Source organism: Equus przewalskii, chromosome 13 (assembly GCF_037783145.1).
Source record: "Equus przewalskii isolate Varuska chromosome 13, EquPr2, whole genome shotgun sequence".
Lineage (NCBI taxonomy): Eukaryota > Metazoa > Chordata > Mammalia > Perissodactyla > Equidae > Equus > Equus przewalskii.
In genome coordinates, this window is record NC_091843.1 from 28,877,457 (window position 1) to 28,894,961 (window position 17,505).

The window sequence follows — 17,505 nt, forward strand, 5'->3', positions numbered from 1 at the left end:
ATCACTTCAAGACAAGTTTTGGCTTCTATTTTCATTATATTAAGTTGTATATTCATTACAAAAGTATTTTGTTCTTTCTGTCTGCATGGCACATTTCTTTTAGTTTCCTTTCCTTGAATTGTAATTCATGCATAATTGCAAATCACACAGGAGAAACAAAATGACTGCAAGTAAAATTAAACAGTATAAAGCCGACATATATCATAAATATTGTGCTTTGAATTATATTTCAGAAAATTCTTTTATTCTATTAACTTCAATCATGCTTGATTTTCATTCGTTCTCTTGATTTAAAAAAAGCAATTAAATCTTGTTTTAAAAAGTAATCTAAGTGTTCCAATTAGAATCAAACATTAAAATTAAAAAAATGTTTCCATTCCTATGGAGATAATTCAAACTATCATGGTTTTCTGTAATATTCAGACAGGAACAGCAAAGTTGTGATGGGTTCTTTGGAATATGTGGAAGGAGAGGTGGGGGATTGTGAAAATATACTCTCAGTGCTTAGAAACAGAGAGAAGAATAGAAAGGAGAGACAATACTAAAGGAAAATAGCCCAGGGAAATTAGGTTCAGCAGAAGGATTGCCAGTGCTTAGAAACAGAGAGAAGAATAGAAAGGAGAGACAATACTAAAGGAAAATAGCCCAGGGAAATTAGGTTCAGCAGAAGGATTGCCAGAGGTGGAGAAAGTGTCATAGAGATACTGTAGGTGCAGCAAGCAGCGCCAGGAGAGAGTCTATTCTCCTTTTCCAGAAGTGTGCTAAAAGACAGGAAGAAACATTTGCATGCAATCTAGGATTAGAAGTATTCAAAATCTGGTTAGGTTATCAGCAAATCTCTGAGATAAATTTCACCAGGATCTTCCCCCAAACCTAGTTCCCATGTAGATTGGTATTTGTAGAGCCACGAAACCAGCATGGATAGCAATATCAAGATCAAGACAGCAGGATACAAGACAGAAAATTGTCAGACTCTACAGAAATTAAGTAGGCAATGACATTACTTAATTTTGAGGCAGAGAAGGCTGGTTCTTGTTCTTACAAGCACTCTTTTTTTCAGGTCAGTACGTGTGCTTTTATAGAAGTGCGTTGAGCCAGCAAATGTGGTTTCATTGGCCTAGAGAAGAGAAAGGATAGTTACAAAGCCTGGGCACTAGGCAGGTCCTGGCCCTTTCCAAACAGATTTCAGTATGCTTAGTTCTTTAGATAAAATTCTCATTTGAGGGAACCATGGTAGGCCTCATATAGGATTTTTTATGTAATAATCTACTTGTTTTCTTTTTTTTCTTTTTTAGACAGTGTTGTGACAACCTTAAAATTAACCATCATTCTCCATGCTAATTCCTTGATGTCGCTTTATCTGTGAAATGACTCCTCTTGCCCTTCCTGTTTTGCTGAAAGTCTCTAGCGTTTTCCATGCTTTTCGCCTAGGGTAAGGAAATTCAGCATACATAAAATCCGATCTATATATTCTTTTAGACTTTAAAGTTCAGAAATTTTTTTAATTAATATTTCTGACTCTATATGATTTTAATGAATATCCTGCTTTGGAAAACACAGAACATAAATAATTTCCTATGAAAATAATGATGTTATGAATAAAAAAGATTAACCATGCAAAAATTTAATGTCTCTTGTGGATTCTTGTTATTTCATCCCTGATCTCTAAGTGGATGAAGAACACTATGGATGCCTAAGAGATTTTTTTGCAATTAAATGAAAACCAGTCTCTGAATAAAGCTCTTATAAGAAACCTATATTGAAAAAACTACCTGTATTTCCAAGAACTTTAGAGTTATTCAAGAAATGATAAATATGAGTTTTATAGTAACTAATGTTATAGATCATTGAAGTTCTATTTTGTTATTAATTTTTTATTGGGATAACATTGGTTTATAATGTTATATAAATTTCAAGTGTATGTTGTATTTCGATTTCTGTGTAGGCTGCAGCATGTTCACCACCCAAAGTCTAACCACCATCCATCACTGTGCACATGGGCCCTCTTACCCCTTTTGTCCTCCCCCTCCTTCCCTTCCCTCTGGTAACCACCAATCTGTTCTCTACATCTTTGTTGTTTTTTTTTATCTTCCACATATGAGTGAAATCGTAACGTATTGACTTTCTTCATCTGACTTGCTCTGCTTAGCATAATGCCCTCAGAGTTCATCCACATTGTTGCAAATGGCAAGATTTCATCTTTTTTATGGCTGAGTAATATTCTGTTATATATATATATATATATACACACTATTGTATATATATAAATACATCTTCTTTATCCATTCATCCATTGATGGGCACTTAGGTTGTTTCCAAGTCTTGGTTATTGTGAATAATGCTGCAATGAACATAGGGGTGCATTAGTCTTTTCAAATTAGTGTTTTTGTGTTAATTGGATAAAGTTTTATTTTAACTTAATCATTAACATAAAACCCAGTATATTGATGTACTACTTTGTTGCCTTGTGTTATATTCTTTGCCTTTAAGATGGGGTGGTACAAAAAAAGATTCTTTGAAAAGTTTTTAAGATTCTTTTTAACAAAGGAAGGAAAATTCTTACTAATTAGTTTTATTATTAAAACTGCTTTAAGGCTTTTTTGGATTTGTTATTTCCTTTAGTCCTCATAGATATGTAAACTAGGCATAATAAAATCCATTTTTTTAAATAGTGGAGAGTTGAGTCTTAGGGATCTTAAATACACTAACATATTCTATTCTGATTTTAAAGGTAATTTTTATAGACAGCATGAGTCTTTCTATGAAGCTAAGGAGGAGAGAGGCTTCCCAACATGAGTTTCCACAGTGTTAGGCTACATGCCTTTGCCTTAATGGGAAAATACGCAAGAATATACATACAACCTCACTGTCTGGTTGAATAGATGAATAGGAAATCATGTATATACAGCCTCCTTAATGAGTGTTTTTCAACTTAAAGTTTTTTTCAACTTTAATAACTCAGATTAATACTTCAATGATCTCTTTCACTTTGTACCCACAAACATTGCATGTCATGGTTTGTTTTCTTCTTTCCCTATCTTAATCTGGAACAGCATTTATCTTCACAACTCTGACATTTCCTGCTGAAACCCAGAAGGCATAATCACCAAACTTGCTTTAGATTCACATTCTTTCACTTCCTACAAATTGGACTTTGTTTGACTGGGCCTACAAAAATATTTCTTCATTCCCTAGCTGGCTTACTGAGTTTTGACCCTCTATCTGTTTTTATTGTCTACCAGGACCTTTTAGGGTACAAGATCTTAGAAAATTAACTGTATTATAGAGTTCTGAGAGATAAAGGAAGTTAGAAGTATTTAATGTCTTACTTTCCAAATCTTATACAGTGGAGATATTATGAAGACCATCTGAACTTAGATGTGGGAGGCTGAAGTTTCCTCACTTCCAGTTCAACCAGAGAATATCATATTTTGTTTCTTTTGTATATTTTTAAAAATATTAATCTAGTTGTATGACTTCCAAAGTTGAATCCTTGAAAAAGTTCCAATATTAATTTTTTATTCTCTTTAATTTCTATTTTTGGTTACTTTCTATATTATTCACAATATATTTCTTCAGAAATAATGCGTAAAATTAAAATATATGTGTATATTTTGGAGGTTTGTTATAAAAACGTTTTACTTAGGTTATGATATCAAAAATGCTTGCAGACAACTGGTTCCTGATTTAGTCCAGTGCTCTTTTTGTATAGGCAAGGCAAACAAAGCCCAGAGAGAGGAAGTTGCAGAATGATAGGTATGACAGAATAGGATCTAGAGGTCAGACATCCTAATACTTAGACTTATGACTTTAGTTCCTCTCCCTGACTTTAAATGTCATACTATTTTTCCTATTCCATAAATGGAATTAATAGGAGAATCTACATAGGAATGAGGAATATGAGAAATTATAATCAAGCTAATAAAAAAAGATTTTTAGTCTTATGTAAATTTCTTTGAAAGAAATTCACTCCTTAAAACTTTAGTTATCACTGTAACTTATGGGGTTTATAGCACATTTAAAAGGAAAATGAATGACAATAAAACACAAAGGCTGGAAGCAGATAAATGGAAGTACACTGTTGCAAACTTCTTATCAATAAGTGTAAGAGTAATAGAATAATATTACTTGAAGGAAGAAAAAGATGTGCTAAAGATTTATACGTAAACTAAAATAATAATTTTTTAAAAAAAACCTTAAAACACAGGTTTATATCTAATAAGCCAACAAAGTAGAGAAAATGGAATCATAATAATACTAAAGTAATCCATCTGAAGAAAGATAAAATAAAATGGGAACAAATAGGAAATTATTGATGAATAGAAAATAAGTATTAAGATAATAGTTATAAACGTGACCACAAAAATAATCACATCAAATGTAACTGGTCCAAATATTCCCAATTGAAAAGCAGAGATTATAAGATTGGATCAAAAAAGCAAAGATATGCTTCCTACAAGAGAAACACATTAAGTATAAAGACAAAAATAGATTAAAAGTAGAAAGATGAGAAAAAAATATACCATGCTAACACTAATGAAAAGAAAGCTAGAGTGATGATATCAATGTAAGACAAAGTAGATTTCAGAGAAAATTACATTAGCAGGGACAAAGTGGGTCATTTCATAACGATAAAAGGAGTTAATTCATCAACAGTTTTTAGCAACCCTAAGTGCCTATCAAACTAATAACAGAGCTTCTACATAGAGGGAACAACTAATGTATCAGTGAGGAGAAACAGACAAACCCACTATTTTAATTGGAAATATCAAGATCATTTTCTCAAAAATTAATAAAACAAGTAGAGAGAAAATCAGTAAAAAAATATAGAAGACTTAAAGAACACTATCAACCAACTTAACAGCATCTACATTTATAGACCATATCACCTAACAATCACAGGATAATCATTCTTTCCAATTACCCACAGAATATATACCAGGATAGACCACACTCTTAGCATTAAAAACAAGACATAAAATATTAGAATGGATCAAGCCATTCAAAGTATGTTTTCGTACTAGTGATGTTAAATTAGAAATCACTAGTAGAAGATATCCAAGACATGGAAGCAACCTAGGTGCCCATCAAGGGACGAATGGATAAAGAAGATGTGGTATTTATACACGATGGACTACTACTCAGCCATAAGAAATGATGAAATTCGTCCATTTGTGACAACATGGATAGACCTTGAGGGTATTATGCTCAGTGAAATAAGTCAGAGGGAGAAAGTCAAGTACCATATGATCCCAATCATAAGTAGAAGATAAAAACAACGACAAAAAAACACGTAGCTTTGGAGATTGGATTGATGGTTACCATAGGGGAAGGGGGGAGGGAGGAGGGCAAAAGGGGTGATTAGGCTCACGTGTGAGGGGATGGACTATAGTTAGTTTTCGGGTGGTGAACAAGATGTAATGTACACGGAATTCAAAATATGATGTACATCCAAAAATAAATTAATTAATTTTTAAAAAAAGAATATATCTGGGAAGTCCTCAAATATTTGAAAACTAAACAAAACACTTCTAAATTGCCATAGGTCAAAGAAGTAATCAAAAAGGAAAATTAGAATGTATGTACCAGGACTAGTTCATGCCAAAGTACTCTGACACACTACCCTTATCCAGCTTAAGATGGAGTAGGGGAGGCATATATCAATCAACAATTCATGCAACTACAACTGACCTATGTTATAAAGAGAAAGCATATCGTGTATTTATAGGGTGAGATTATATACCAAGGAGGACAGTGGATATGGTCAAAAAGTCATCTCTGAATAAAGTATACTTAAAGTGCTAAACAAAGGCTAAGTAAAGCTTAGGTAGACAAGGTAGGATGTGGGATAATGTGTTGAGTTTCTGAGATGATGAAATGTACACAAAACTTGTTTGAAGGAATCATAGAAATTTCCAGAATTGGAAAAGAGAAGGCCATAATGTCTGAATTACAGCTTACAAGTAGGAGTTTTGTACAAGAAATATTTTAACACACTCAATATCTTGTAGGTCAGGTATCGAATGTGGAGATTGTCTCAAATATTAGGGGTCCAAGGGTTATAAGCTGAGATGGCAGTAGTGATATTATAAGATTTTTGTCTCAAACAGATCACTCTTGCTGCTCTATGAGGAATGGATTAAAAAGATTAAAAGTCAAGATATGCCAACCATTTAGGGAGATATTATAGTGTTTTAGGAAAAGGCAATAAGTGGTAGCTTGCACTACTATACAAGCAATTAAGAAGAGAAGTAGACAGCATCTGTTTCCCTGGTACTCTCCTGCATTAATCACTCATTGATTCATTCATTAAAACAATCTTTACTAAGCCCCTTCTGTGTACAAAAAAGGCTAAAATTTTCTCCCTCAGGATGCTCACTGTATATTTGAAAGATTCCATTAACATCTTTTCAGGTGATTATCATCGAATGCCCCTCTGTAGCGAACACAGCCTAATGTGTAGTGAACATCCTTGATTGCTTACCCATAGCAGAATACTTTCTTGAGATAATTTTGTTGGTCAGACTTACAGAAATAGCTATTTTTGTTGTGTGTGTGCAAAAAATCTGGGTCATTATAGAACTCCGTTACATCTTTTAAGTATTTAAGAAAGAGTTGCAAATTCTGTCTATGCAACGGAATCAGTGTGTCTGAAGGCTGAGTACTGTTTGCTAGGCACCTGTAAATCAATTAAATGAACCTAAACTAACTTATCAAACATCAATAACAACTAAGTCTTGAGGTATTTTCCAGAATTCAATTCTATTCTTCCTATGAGCATGTATTAATTTCAAAATAATTTATTTACTTCTTACTATATGAAGCACTTTGTTCAGAGCTCAGTCACTGCACTCTGTTTAATCTCCCATTAAATTAAATCATAAAGAAACAGCCTCAGGTGCTGGACAATGAAGAGCAAAGTTTACTTAAATCCTATCAACTTGAACTGGGGATTGAGTTTCCGGCTGAATCCTTATATTCCATGAGCCAAGTATATGAGGGGTTCCACATTGATCTCTGAGTCTTGTTCATTGCCAGCTAGAGGAAGGGTAGAATGCCCTTAATAATAAGCATTTTAATGACCTTTATTTCCCCCAACTACAGCTTTCTGCATCTTTCCTTCCCCACCTTTCCAGACCATAACTCTCCATACATATTGGGCTACTATCGTGTTTCCCTCTCCTTAGATTTAACCACTTATCCTGTCTGATACCACAGCTTCTCTTTACACTTTGATCTGGGCCATGTGCCCTATTCCACTGTCTGCTTTCCTGCTACATTTGTCGTGTTGGATTCATATATTCCAAATATAAATTGCTGACTGAATTCCCCACTGCTAAATAGGGTTCCCTTGGACATAAAAGTACTTATATTCATCACCCACCTCCAGATCTTGCTCAGCCTCTCTGATGTCATTTTCCTTAAACCATTCTTTTCACCAGCTCTGATCCTGCCATAATATCGAGGATTAAGCCCATTTTGGAGCCCCATGTTGCTAACCAATATGATTAATATCCTCGTAAGGGCCTTCTGGTCATCTGGGTTCTATGCCTGACTTAAAACACAATTTCAGATAAAATACGGTAAATCTCTACATTTCAATATCTGTAGATCAATGGTTTTAAAATCTATTTTTGCTCATATATCCCTTTAGACATCTTATGAAAGTTTTGGACACTCTTAAGAAAAAAGTACACAGAGGATTTATTTTTGCATATGGTTCCATGGGTCCTCTGGAGTCAATCAATACATCCTTAAAAAATCTCAAGTCAGTTTCACATCAGGTGTTCAGAGACCGCTTTCATTAGAATACCTGGAATGTGGTTTAGAACTGCAGTTTCTTTAGCTCTATGAGAGACCTACAGCATCAGCATTTCTTTTCTTTTTTTTTTTTTTTTAGGAAGATTAGCCCTGAGCTAACTGCTGCCAATCCTCCTCTTTTTGCCAAAGAAGACTGGCCCTGAGCTAACATCTGTGCCCATCTTCCTCTACTTTATATATGGGACGCCTACCACAGCATGCCTTTTTGCCAAGCGGTGCCATGTCCACATCCGGGATCCGAACCGGTGAACCCCAGGCTGCCAAGAAGCGGAACGTGCGAACTTAACTGCTGCTCCACCGAGCTGGCCCCACATCAGTATTTCTGAAGTGGGGAATCTTTACTTTTCACGTGCAATCCTGAGATTTTTATATCTATTAGGGTTTGCAAATTGCTGCTGTAGCTCCTGAATATTAGCCATTTTGGCACTTTGGGAAGAGATGGATCATAGACACAAAGTTTGGGAAAGTCTAGAAAATAAACAATCTCAGCAATCATAAGCACCTCTGGAACTGATTTTATTTGCAATGGAACAATCTTGGAAAATAATGTAAGATCCATCATATCTGTGAGACTCATGCCGTTCTCAGTGGAAGTCCCAGGGAAGTCTATTGTTTAAGGAGAATTCAAAGTGGATTTTGAGGTTCCAGGTTATTTGGATACTGTAGATACTTAGCATTTCCCCTCATGCTTCAAAGTCAGTTTTCCATTACTCAACCTGAAAACAAGATAATGAGAGAAATCAAGGACCAAGTGAATTGTGGCACCACCAGAGAGAAAATGTGGTTATTTAAAAAATCACATGGGGAAAAGCGGGCCCAGGCTCTGGCTTGCCTGTGTCCCATTGACTGCTCTGGGAATTTGTGCATTTTGTGCCAGTCCTTTCTTGTCCCTGGGCCAGGTGACTTATCCATAAAATGAGAGAATGGGAGGCTGATGTTCCCTCCAACTCTAACTTTCATGGCTACAGGGGACACTTACCATTAACATTTGTTTATTTACACAATAACAATTTACTCAGCACTTAATAAATTCTGGAACTATCAAAAACAAGAGAGGTATAATTTTTACCTTATTCCTACCTTCACAAATTAATATTTATTAATTTTGAAAGCTGAGATATCTAACTCTTTCTTAGCTACATGTTCTAATTTTTTTTTTTTTTTAGGAAGACTAGCCCTGAGCTAACTGCTGCCAATCCTCCTCTTTTTGCTGAGGAAGATTGGCCCTGAGCTAACATCTGTGCCCATCTTCCCCTACTTTATATGTGGGATGCCTACCACAGCATGGCTTGTCAGGTGCTGCACCCGGGATCCAAACCGACCAACCCAGGGTTGCCGAAGCACAATGTGTGAACTTAACCCCTGCGCCACCAGGCCAGCCCCTACATGTTCTAATTTTAAACATCCTAATAATCATCTTATTTCTTATAGACAGGCAGAGTGTAACTCTTAAAGGTTTGTGTGGCTCACCAAATCCAACTTCAATATTATTATTTAAATTTAAAATATAGTTTAGTAGTAAACAGTTAGTAATCCGTAGGATTCATAGTCCTCCTTAGCCTCTGATATATTTTGTTTGTTGTCTTCTACTGCAAAAATGAAAGCTCCATGGAAGCAGGAGGCAAGAAATTCCGTGAGTTTGCTCACCACCTTACCTCCAGTGCTTAGAGCAATGCCTAGTACATAGTGGATGTCTAGTGAATATTTGGTAAATGAATGACTCAATAATAAATTTACTCCTACTTAAAAAGCTGAATGTACCACATTCTCTCAGGAAATGACTAAATTTACTATTCAAGAATTAAGTATCGTTTTATGTTTCCTTTGGACAAACACCCAAGACACTATTGAGAGAAAACTATAGAGACACAGAGAGAAATGTTCTTTTATTCCCTTTGGATCAGAATAGTTCTTCCTGATACAAAGAAATATAAAATGCTCTTACCTTTTTGCTTCACCAAATACACAGTCGTTACTATAGGTTCTTCCATCCGAACCACAGACTGGTTTGTAGATAGATAGACAATTTATAGTTCCAGCTGAGTTCTTGATGCTGGTACTGCCAGTCTGAGGTAATATGAAAGACCATTAGGTAAATATAGGAAACTCAATTTAATTTTGATATTGTAATAAAACAAATATTTATTGCTCATTAATTATTGATTAAGCATTGTACTAAACCAGTCATTTTACTGATCTTTGCTTATTCAACTTAATTCATGCCACACTAGTGAAAGAAGAGCATATTTTTCTCCAATGCAAAGTTGCAGGCCTACAGTGCATTTAAGTGACGAGCCCAAGACCAGATATAGATTAAATACCCAAGCTTGGATTCAAACCCTGAGTTATCTGACTTCAGAGCAGCTGCTCTTACTCATGTCAGACTTCCTCCACTTTAATTCTCTGTACACAAGCCTTCCTCTACTCAAGGAAACAATAATTATAGAAAAGTCATACTGGCAAATACAAAACACAAATGGTCATAATTTATTGAACCTTTCTTTTTTCTTTTCTTAAGAAAGAAAATGAGATTGGAGATAGGATTATGCAGAATTCAGTTGAACAGTATTTTAAGAATTTCCTCATAATCAAGTTATAGAATGACAGAAGCGTGTGAACATAAAGAAGTTTTGATGAGCAGATGAGAACAGAGACACTAAATGGAATGCTGAGCATCTTCAATAGGAGGCTTTGTCTTCTTAGAGCAGGGGAAGATGAACAAAGACCTGTCTTCTCCATTGGCTTAGAGTTTACCACCTTTTTCAAACCAATACATTACTTTCATTCACACATGCTCTGTGAAATGGACAGGGCTATCACCCCCATTTTTAAAAAGAATATAAAGGTTGGAAAGTTTAAGTGGCAATCTAAATACTCAGAAACCTGATGGTGGTGGCATTAAGGTCTGGATGGCAGGAATGTCCCTGGAAGATTACTAATTCATGCCAGCCTAGAGATAAGGACCAAGAGGGACAGAAAGATTTCATCTGAAAGGATATTGAGGAATGACAAGTTATGAGGTAAAAAGTAAGTTTCCGTTAAGATATTGAGATGGAGGAAGTGTTCTAGAAAACTATTTTGGATGTATTAAGTGAAGGGTCCAGAGTCATTGTTAAATGGAATGAGGAGGCTGGCAGTTGTGAAAGAGACTGGCAAGGGAAGGCAAGGCACAGCAGGACTCAGAAGGAAATACAGGGGTCATGGATGCGTACCTATTTGCAATGATGGCTCCCAAATAACAGGCATTTATTCACCCATCTGACAAATAGTTTAAGAGAACCTATTATATGCCTGTCTTATTCGAGGATCTGGGGATACAAGTTTGAAAAGTAATGGTACTTTCTTTAACGAGTTCATGCTTCAATGGAATAGATTATCAATTACAAAGCAATAAGGTACATTCTATGACAGAGGATATCATTAGTATTAGGAATACATTCGTGGGAAGTCAAAGAATTCTGTATGATCTGGATGATGTGTGAGCAAGAGTTAACGTGAAATGTTTAGCCATGTCCAATCATGGACCTGGGGTCCAATTATGAAAAATATTAAATGCCATGCTCAGGAGTCTGGATTTCATCTTCTTCTTCTTCTTCTTCTTCTTTTTTTTTTTTTTTTTTTTTTGAGGAAGATTAGCCCTGAGCTAACTACTGGCAGTCCTACTCTTTTTGCTGAGGAAGCCTGGTCCTGAGCTAACACCCATGCCCATCTTCCTCTACTTTATATGTGGGACGCCTACCACAGCATGGCATGCCAAGCCATGTCCGCACCCGGAATCCAAACCCGGCGAACCCCGGGCTGCCAAGAAGCAGAACGTGTGAACTTAACTGCTGCGCCACGGGGCCGGCCCCTGGATGTTATCTTCTGAGTAGTGTAGCACCACTGAAGAATTTTTAGCTGAGAAGTGATAGATCAGATGAGATTTGTGATTTAGAAATACCACTTGGGTAGTATGTAGATTATAGATGGGATAGAAATGGGCATGAAAGTTAAATTTGGTGGGGATGGGGGCTCAGTTAATGGGAGTCTGAGCTAGTCCAGTATAGGTAGAAAGGCTTGAGTGGAAAATAGAAGAAGGGAATGAGGGATGGAGTGGAAGAGCATGACCCTCATTAACAATCGTAGGGATATATGAAAATAACCTTCTCCAAATTGCCTCTCATTTTGTTGAATTAGAGTCATTGCAAAGTGTTTGTCATTAGTATAGTGTATTCTGTTAACCATTCCAAGTCTTGGAAAATAGAATGACTGAGATAAATGATAAGTTGACTGAGGAAAGAAAAGGAAATTAACACTAACCTGAGTGTCCTTTACATTGCCATTCAAAGGGTTGCCTACTTTTTTCCTTTCTTCTGGATTGTAAAAAGACCCTGATTTCCCTCGTTGGCCAGAAGATCCTGGTTTTCCTTGCTGGCTAGATGACCCTGGCTTCCCTTGCTGGCCAGAAGATCCTGGCTTCCCTTGTTGGCTAGCTGACCCTGGATGCCCGTGCTGACCAGAAGATCCTGGTTTTCCTTGCTCATTAGAAGTTTCTGGATTCCCTTTTTGGTTAGATTCTCCTGAATTCCCTTGAAGACTCCCAGGCTGATTGAAAACTCCTGGTCTCTTTTGCTGATTAAAATTCCCTGGTTTCCCTGGCTGGTTAGAATACCCTGGTTGTCCTTGCAGACTAAATGTCCCTGGTTTTCCTTGTGTGTTGCTACCTTCTTGTTTATTAGATTCCTTTTGTCCTCCTTGATGGTTAGCTTCATTTTTTCTCTCTAGAATAAGTGTAGGTTCTGGACTCTCTTGTAGTTTAAGAACATTTGTTTTCAAAGTCTGGGTTGAAGGCACTGGAATGATACCATAAGCAAAATAATAAAGTTATTCATCTTCAAAAATTTAAAATCAACAGCATTCATCCAAAGATATATATGTTTAATGTCTCTTTGATTTTTTTTTAACCAAACCTCAAGATAGAATCTTCCCACTAATTCTCATAACCAGAGTATTTTGGTTCCTCCACTTTTTTCTTGACTATATTACAAAATTTACAAAAATCTTGGGGTCAAGCCAGCTTATCACATTTCTATATCAGAGTCTGAATTATTTGAACTGTGCCTTCATACTACTGTCAATTCCTTCGAATGATTTCCTGATTAATCAAGCAGACTCTGCTTTAGTGCCTATTATAAACTTTTTCCACCTCGTACTCTTTCCCCATATTCCCAATCTCACCCTGTAGAACACGCCATCATCAACTTTACAAACATAAAAATTGTTGGACATGAGACCTCCTTCTACATTCTCTTCTCCATCTCTATATGTGCTTTTTGTAGCCATATGCTCCTGTCCCAAAGGCAGTGGTTTCCCTTCTTCTTCAGAACATCCTTTCTTTTTCAATCAATTTTGTGTCCACCATTTCTGTAAAGGCCCTAGCAACAATTAATTAGTCATATGCTCTCTGGGGGTTATTTGTTTTTTTCTTTTGCAGTCAAACTACTCAAGGAAATGATGGATATTGTGTGACTGTTTCTTAAAACCTATGTTTAATAACTCATCTAATCTATCTGCTTTCTCAAATTTATTGTGGAAGTCCATCCACCCCTACATATATAATATGATACATATGATATGATAATGATACATATATATATTTAGGGATGGATATATATGAATATATATTTTCAGATTCTATTCCAAAAGGAGCAGGATGTAGGAAACAATGATAAGCAGATGGAAAGGCTTTAGAGCTGTTAAGCACAATGATATTCCATGGGGTCTGATGCTTCTTGTCCTTGCTTTGGTACAAGTGTTTCTCTTTGGCCTCCTCACCTTTTCCATTTGATGGTTCCTTTTTCTTCCCCCAGCTTCTTAATTTTGGGGTTCCTCAAAAGTTTTATTCAGGCTTACTTTTTTTTTCTTCACAGGCTTCCCTGGTAATTTTTTCAATTAACACAACCTTAAATCATTTCAATGTGAATGGTTCCAAATCTATACCTAGGGTTTCACTTGCATTTGCAATTGCCCAGATTTATATTTCCATGAGTGTACACACTTGTGCTTTCAAGTAAATTTAACTAAAAACAAATACATCATTCATTGTTATCCACTGAGCATGCTATGGCATACTCCATTGCTGGCGGTTAAGGTCCTAGCCCAGGCACAGGAGTTTAGCACATAGGAACCTGATTTACGAAACTGTTATATAGTGTAGGATAGAGTCTGTGAATGTAACCTAGCCATTCCTTCAATTTACAAAAAAAATATTCAATGAGTTTGCCATAATTTATTTAACGTGTCTTCTAGCAATGAGTACCTAGTTTATTACCCTCTTTTACTATTACAAACAATAATTTAATCAAAATCCTAAAATACATTATTTCTCATATGGATAAATTTGTAGGATGAAATCAGGGGTATAATTTTTAGGTAGAAAATATAAATAAGATATCAGAATGAGGTTTAATTATCTACTTTTTATATTAAAATTTTGTAAAATAATTATCTTCAGTTTTTGTTTTGTATTTTTCTTTTCTGATTTTACAAACTCTAAATACATGTGAGGCATTGCTTTACATTATAAAAGTGTCATAGGCATTCCTGATTCCTCTCTCTTCTTCACCCTCCAAATCCATATAACCAGTACATCTTGTATTAATATACTTTCTTCTATCAACAAATGACTGATGAATACATGCTAAATGTCATCTAGAAAAGCACTGAAGTACAGAAGAGATGATACCTGTCATCACGGTATCACGGTAAGGGATTTTGACTATACGCTTTTGTTCCCCTCTAAAACATATATATATATATATATATATATATATATCTTTTTTCCTCCCTTTTCCTGTCCCATCACTTAGCCCTATATTCTTATTTCTTAACTCTACTACCTCAGTGACTCCTTAAATGGCATCTCTGTAGAACTTTTCCCACAACTAATCCATTTTCAATATCACTACAGACTGATATTTCTTAACAGAAGGGATATGATCACATCCGTACTCAACAACCTGAACCAATTGCAATACTTTCATTGAGAAGAGAACCACTATTTCTTGTATTCCCACTATAAGCAGCTGAAGGTCACAGGCACTTTATTGTTTTTTTTCACTAGATATAAGAAACAAATGGTCAAGTAGGAGGTCATAATTTGCAGATAAATTGGAATTGCCTTCATTTATCATAATTTATTATCTTCGGAAATGTATTATCTGTGTCATTTATTATCTTGATAAATTCACATTGCTAGCTGGAAATTCACATCTCTATAAACAGATAACCTAACTGTATAACAACCTGTAGGAATGTATAATTATTTCCATTTTGCAAATGAAAAAACTGAGGCTAAAATAAGTTAATTAAGTTTCCCATAAGCACATAAATAGAAAATTGAAAAGCCAGGATTTGAAACCACTTCTTTTTGACCACACAGCCTTGGATCATCACACAAGACCATATCCTTTATGGAACTTGAACTGGAGTATTCACAAACTCTCATAATCTTTTTAGATTGAATTTTCTTCCCAGTCTAGTGTCTTGCTTTTCCCATCCCCTTGCCTCTGCTTCTCTTCAGCCACATCAGACTATTTACCGTTGTCTCACCATCCACTATTTTTATGCCTCTGATCTATACTTATGTTGTCTGAAATTACCTTCTTGCATTTCTCTGTCAGAGATTTCCCATTTTTTAACTTTCCGGCAAAGTATTACTAAATAACTCAACATTTCTAATTCTTTACTTTGAGAACTGGAAGGAAAGTCATTGAACGTAACTTTTCTTACCTGAGAACATGACCAAGAACATGAAGGGAAGAAAAATGAAAGCCTTCATGTTAGAGCTAGTTGTTTCAGACATGTCTGTTGGAGGGAGTTAAGGGTAACTCTTCAGTAGATGCTTTCTGAATAAATAACGCTGATCACCACCATGTTATATATATGAAAAATCCTCCACCCTAATTGCTAAACACTGTCACTGTGTTAAAAAAAAATTACAGAGTAACTTTCGCAAACTGAAAGGTGTTGCTTCTTGAGAGGACTGCCATTTTTAAAATTAGCTTCACGCCCCAACTCCCATAAATTTCAAAACTTTAATACGCTTCTATCATATATCTTTGTCGCAGAAAAAAACAAAAAGGTGAAACCCATCTGGGAGAGTGGTAAATTTAGTGTTCATATTTTTTTTATTACTAAGAGATGACTTATCTTTAATCAGTACTGTTATTGACCCCCCAAGTTCATACATCCACAATATTCTCATTACATTTTCCTGCACATGAATTATGTGTCAATTTTTTACCTCAAGTTATATTTCCAAAGCAAGTAAAATTGCATTGAGTATTGGTCATTAGTAAGTGATGAATGCATCCAGTGGGAAATGATGGGTAATATATTTTTATGAAGTAACAAGAGACAATAGAGCTCATGTTTGATAATAACATTACACTCTTGACCTTCTTGCCTCAAGCTGTTATGCCAAACAGAAGGTCATGTGAAAATCACCTTGGGATTTTCAGTCAGTCATAAACTCAATATTATAAAACACTGGAATAGTATGTTCAAGATTGGCTGCCCTACATAAGAGGACCTTGAATTAATTGAAATATGTCCAAAAGAAGATGACTTTGATGACGTGAAGCCTAGAGACCAGGTAACACAAGGTTGGTTGATGGCAGTAGGAAAAGTAAGCATGAATAAAGACAGACTTAGGAGTGATATTGTCATTGAATTCATCATCTGAAGAGCCTTGGTATGGAGAAAGAAGATATTATTCGATCTGTGTAGTTTCAGAAGTCAGAACTGGTCCCAACATAAGGAAGCTCAGGATAAACATTTTTGAATTCTCTGGAAAATTTCAGCTCTGGGAAGAGAGGTGAACTAGCTAATTCTTACAATCCCTTCCAACTTTAAGATCCTCAGATTTAGTGGTTCTGGATTATGCTTGATTTTCACTTTAGCTTATTTAGAAGGACAATTTTGAAATGATAAATGATTTCCTTTAGCCAAGTCAACAATTTTAAGGCATCAAAAAAGACAAGTTTTAAATTTTTCTGTAGTAAGGAGGCAACTTTTTTCCTCCTACATAATTATTCTGTGTACTGACTGGCATTCACATAAATGTCAGAAGAGGCTTAGTGAATGAGAAGACCTTGGATTATGCATATATATATATATATATATATATATATATATATATATATATCCCGTATAATATACCCCATCTAAAATATATATATATTTTAAAGATCAGATAATTTTTACCAAAATTTCATTATGAAAAGTTTCAAAATACAGACATATTGAAAGGATAGTACAGTGAAGACCCTTATACACACCACCAAGATTCTTCAATTAGTATTTCGCTGCATTTGCTTTACCATATCTTGATCAAAATGGGTAAATTTGATGCAAGTTATTTTCACATCCAGATACTCATGTATAGAACTCAAAGCAGTAAATTCCCAAATATTAGCAAATGGACCCTGATAGATGCATCTGCATTTTGCCTCAGCAATTTTTCCTTGCATACTTAGCGTCATCATCTGACCTACCCATGCTTTTTTCCTAACTCCAGTGCTAGTATACTTTGAAATAGCACATACAAATAACAAATATGATTGAGTGCCTTGTATGGGGATACTGCAGTAAGAAGATAAAGTCTTATGAAGCCTATGCTCTGAGATCTCAGAGACTGCCTCA

The 17,505-nt window shown here is 35.4% G+C and overlaps 1 protein-coding gene across 1 annotated transcript; it reads right to left on the reverse strand.

The window, feature by feature from the left end:
* Positions 1–8,316: 8,316 nt before the first annotated feature.
* MARCOL (MARCO like) lies at positions 8,317–15,719 on the reverse strand. Its single transcript, XM_070569278.1, has 4 exons — positions 15,592–15,719; positions 12,121–12,653; positions 9,767–9,888; positions 8,317–8,537 (listed from the first exon to the last, which is right to left on the reverse strand). Exons 1-4 carry the CDS (start codon positions 15,662–15,664, stop codon positions 8,492–8,494), a joined length of 774 nt encoding a protein of 257 aa, XP_070425379.1. The 5' UTR covers positions 15,665–15,719; the 3' UTR covers positions 8,317–8,491.
* Between the last annotated feature and the right edge of the window lie 1,786 nt (positions 15,720–17,505).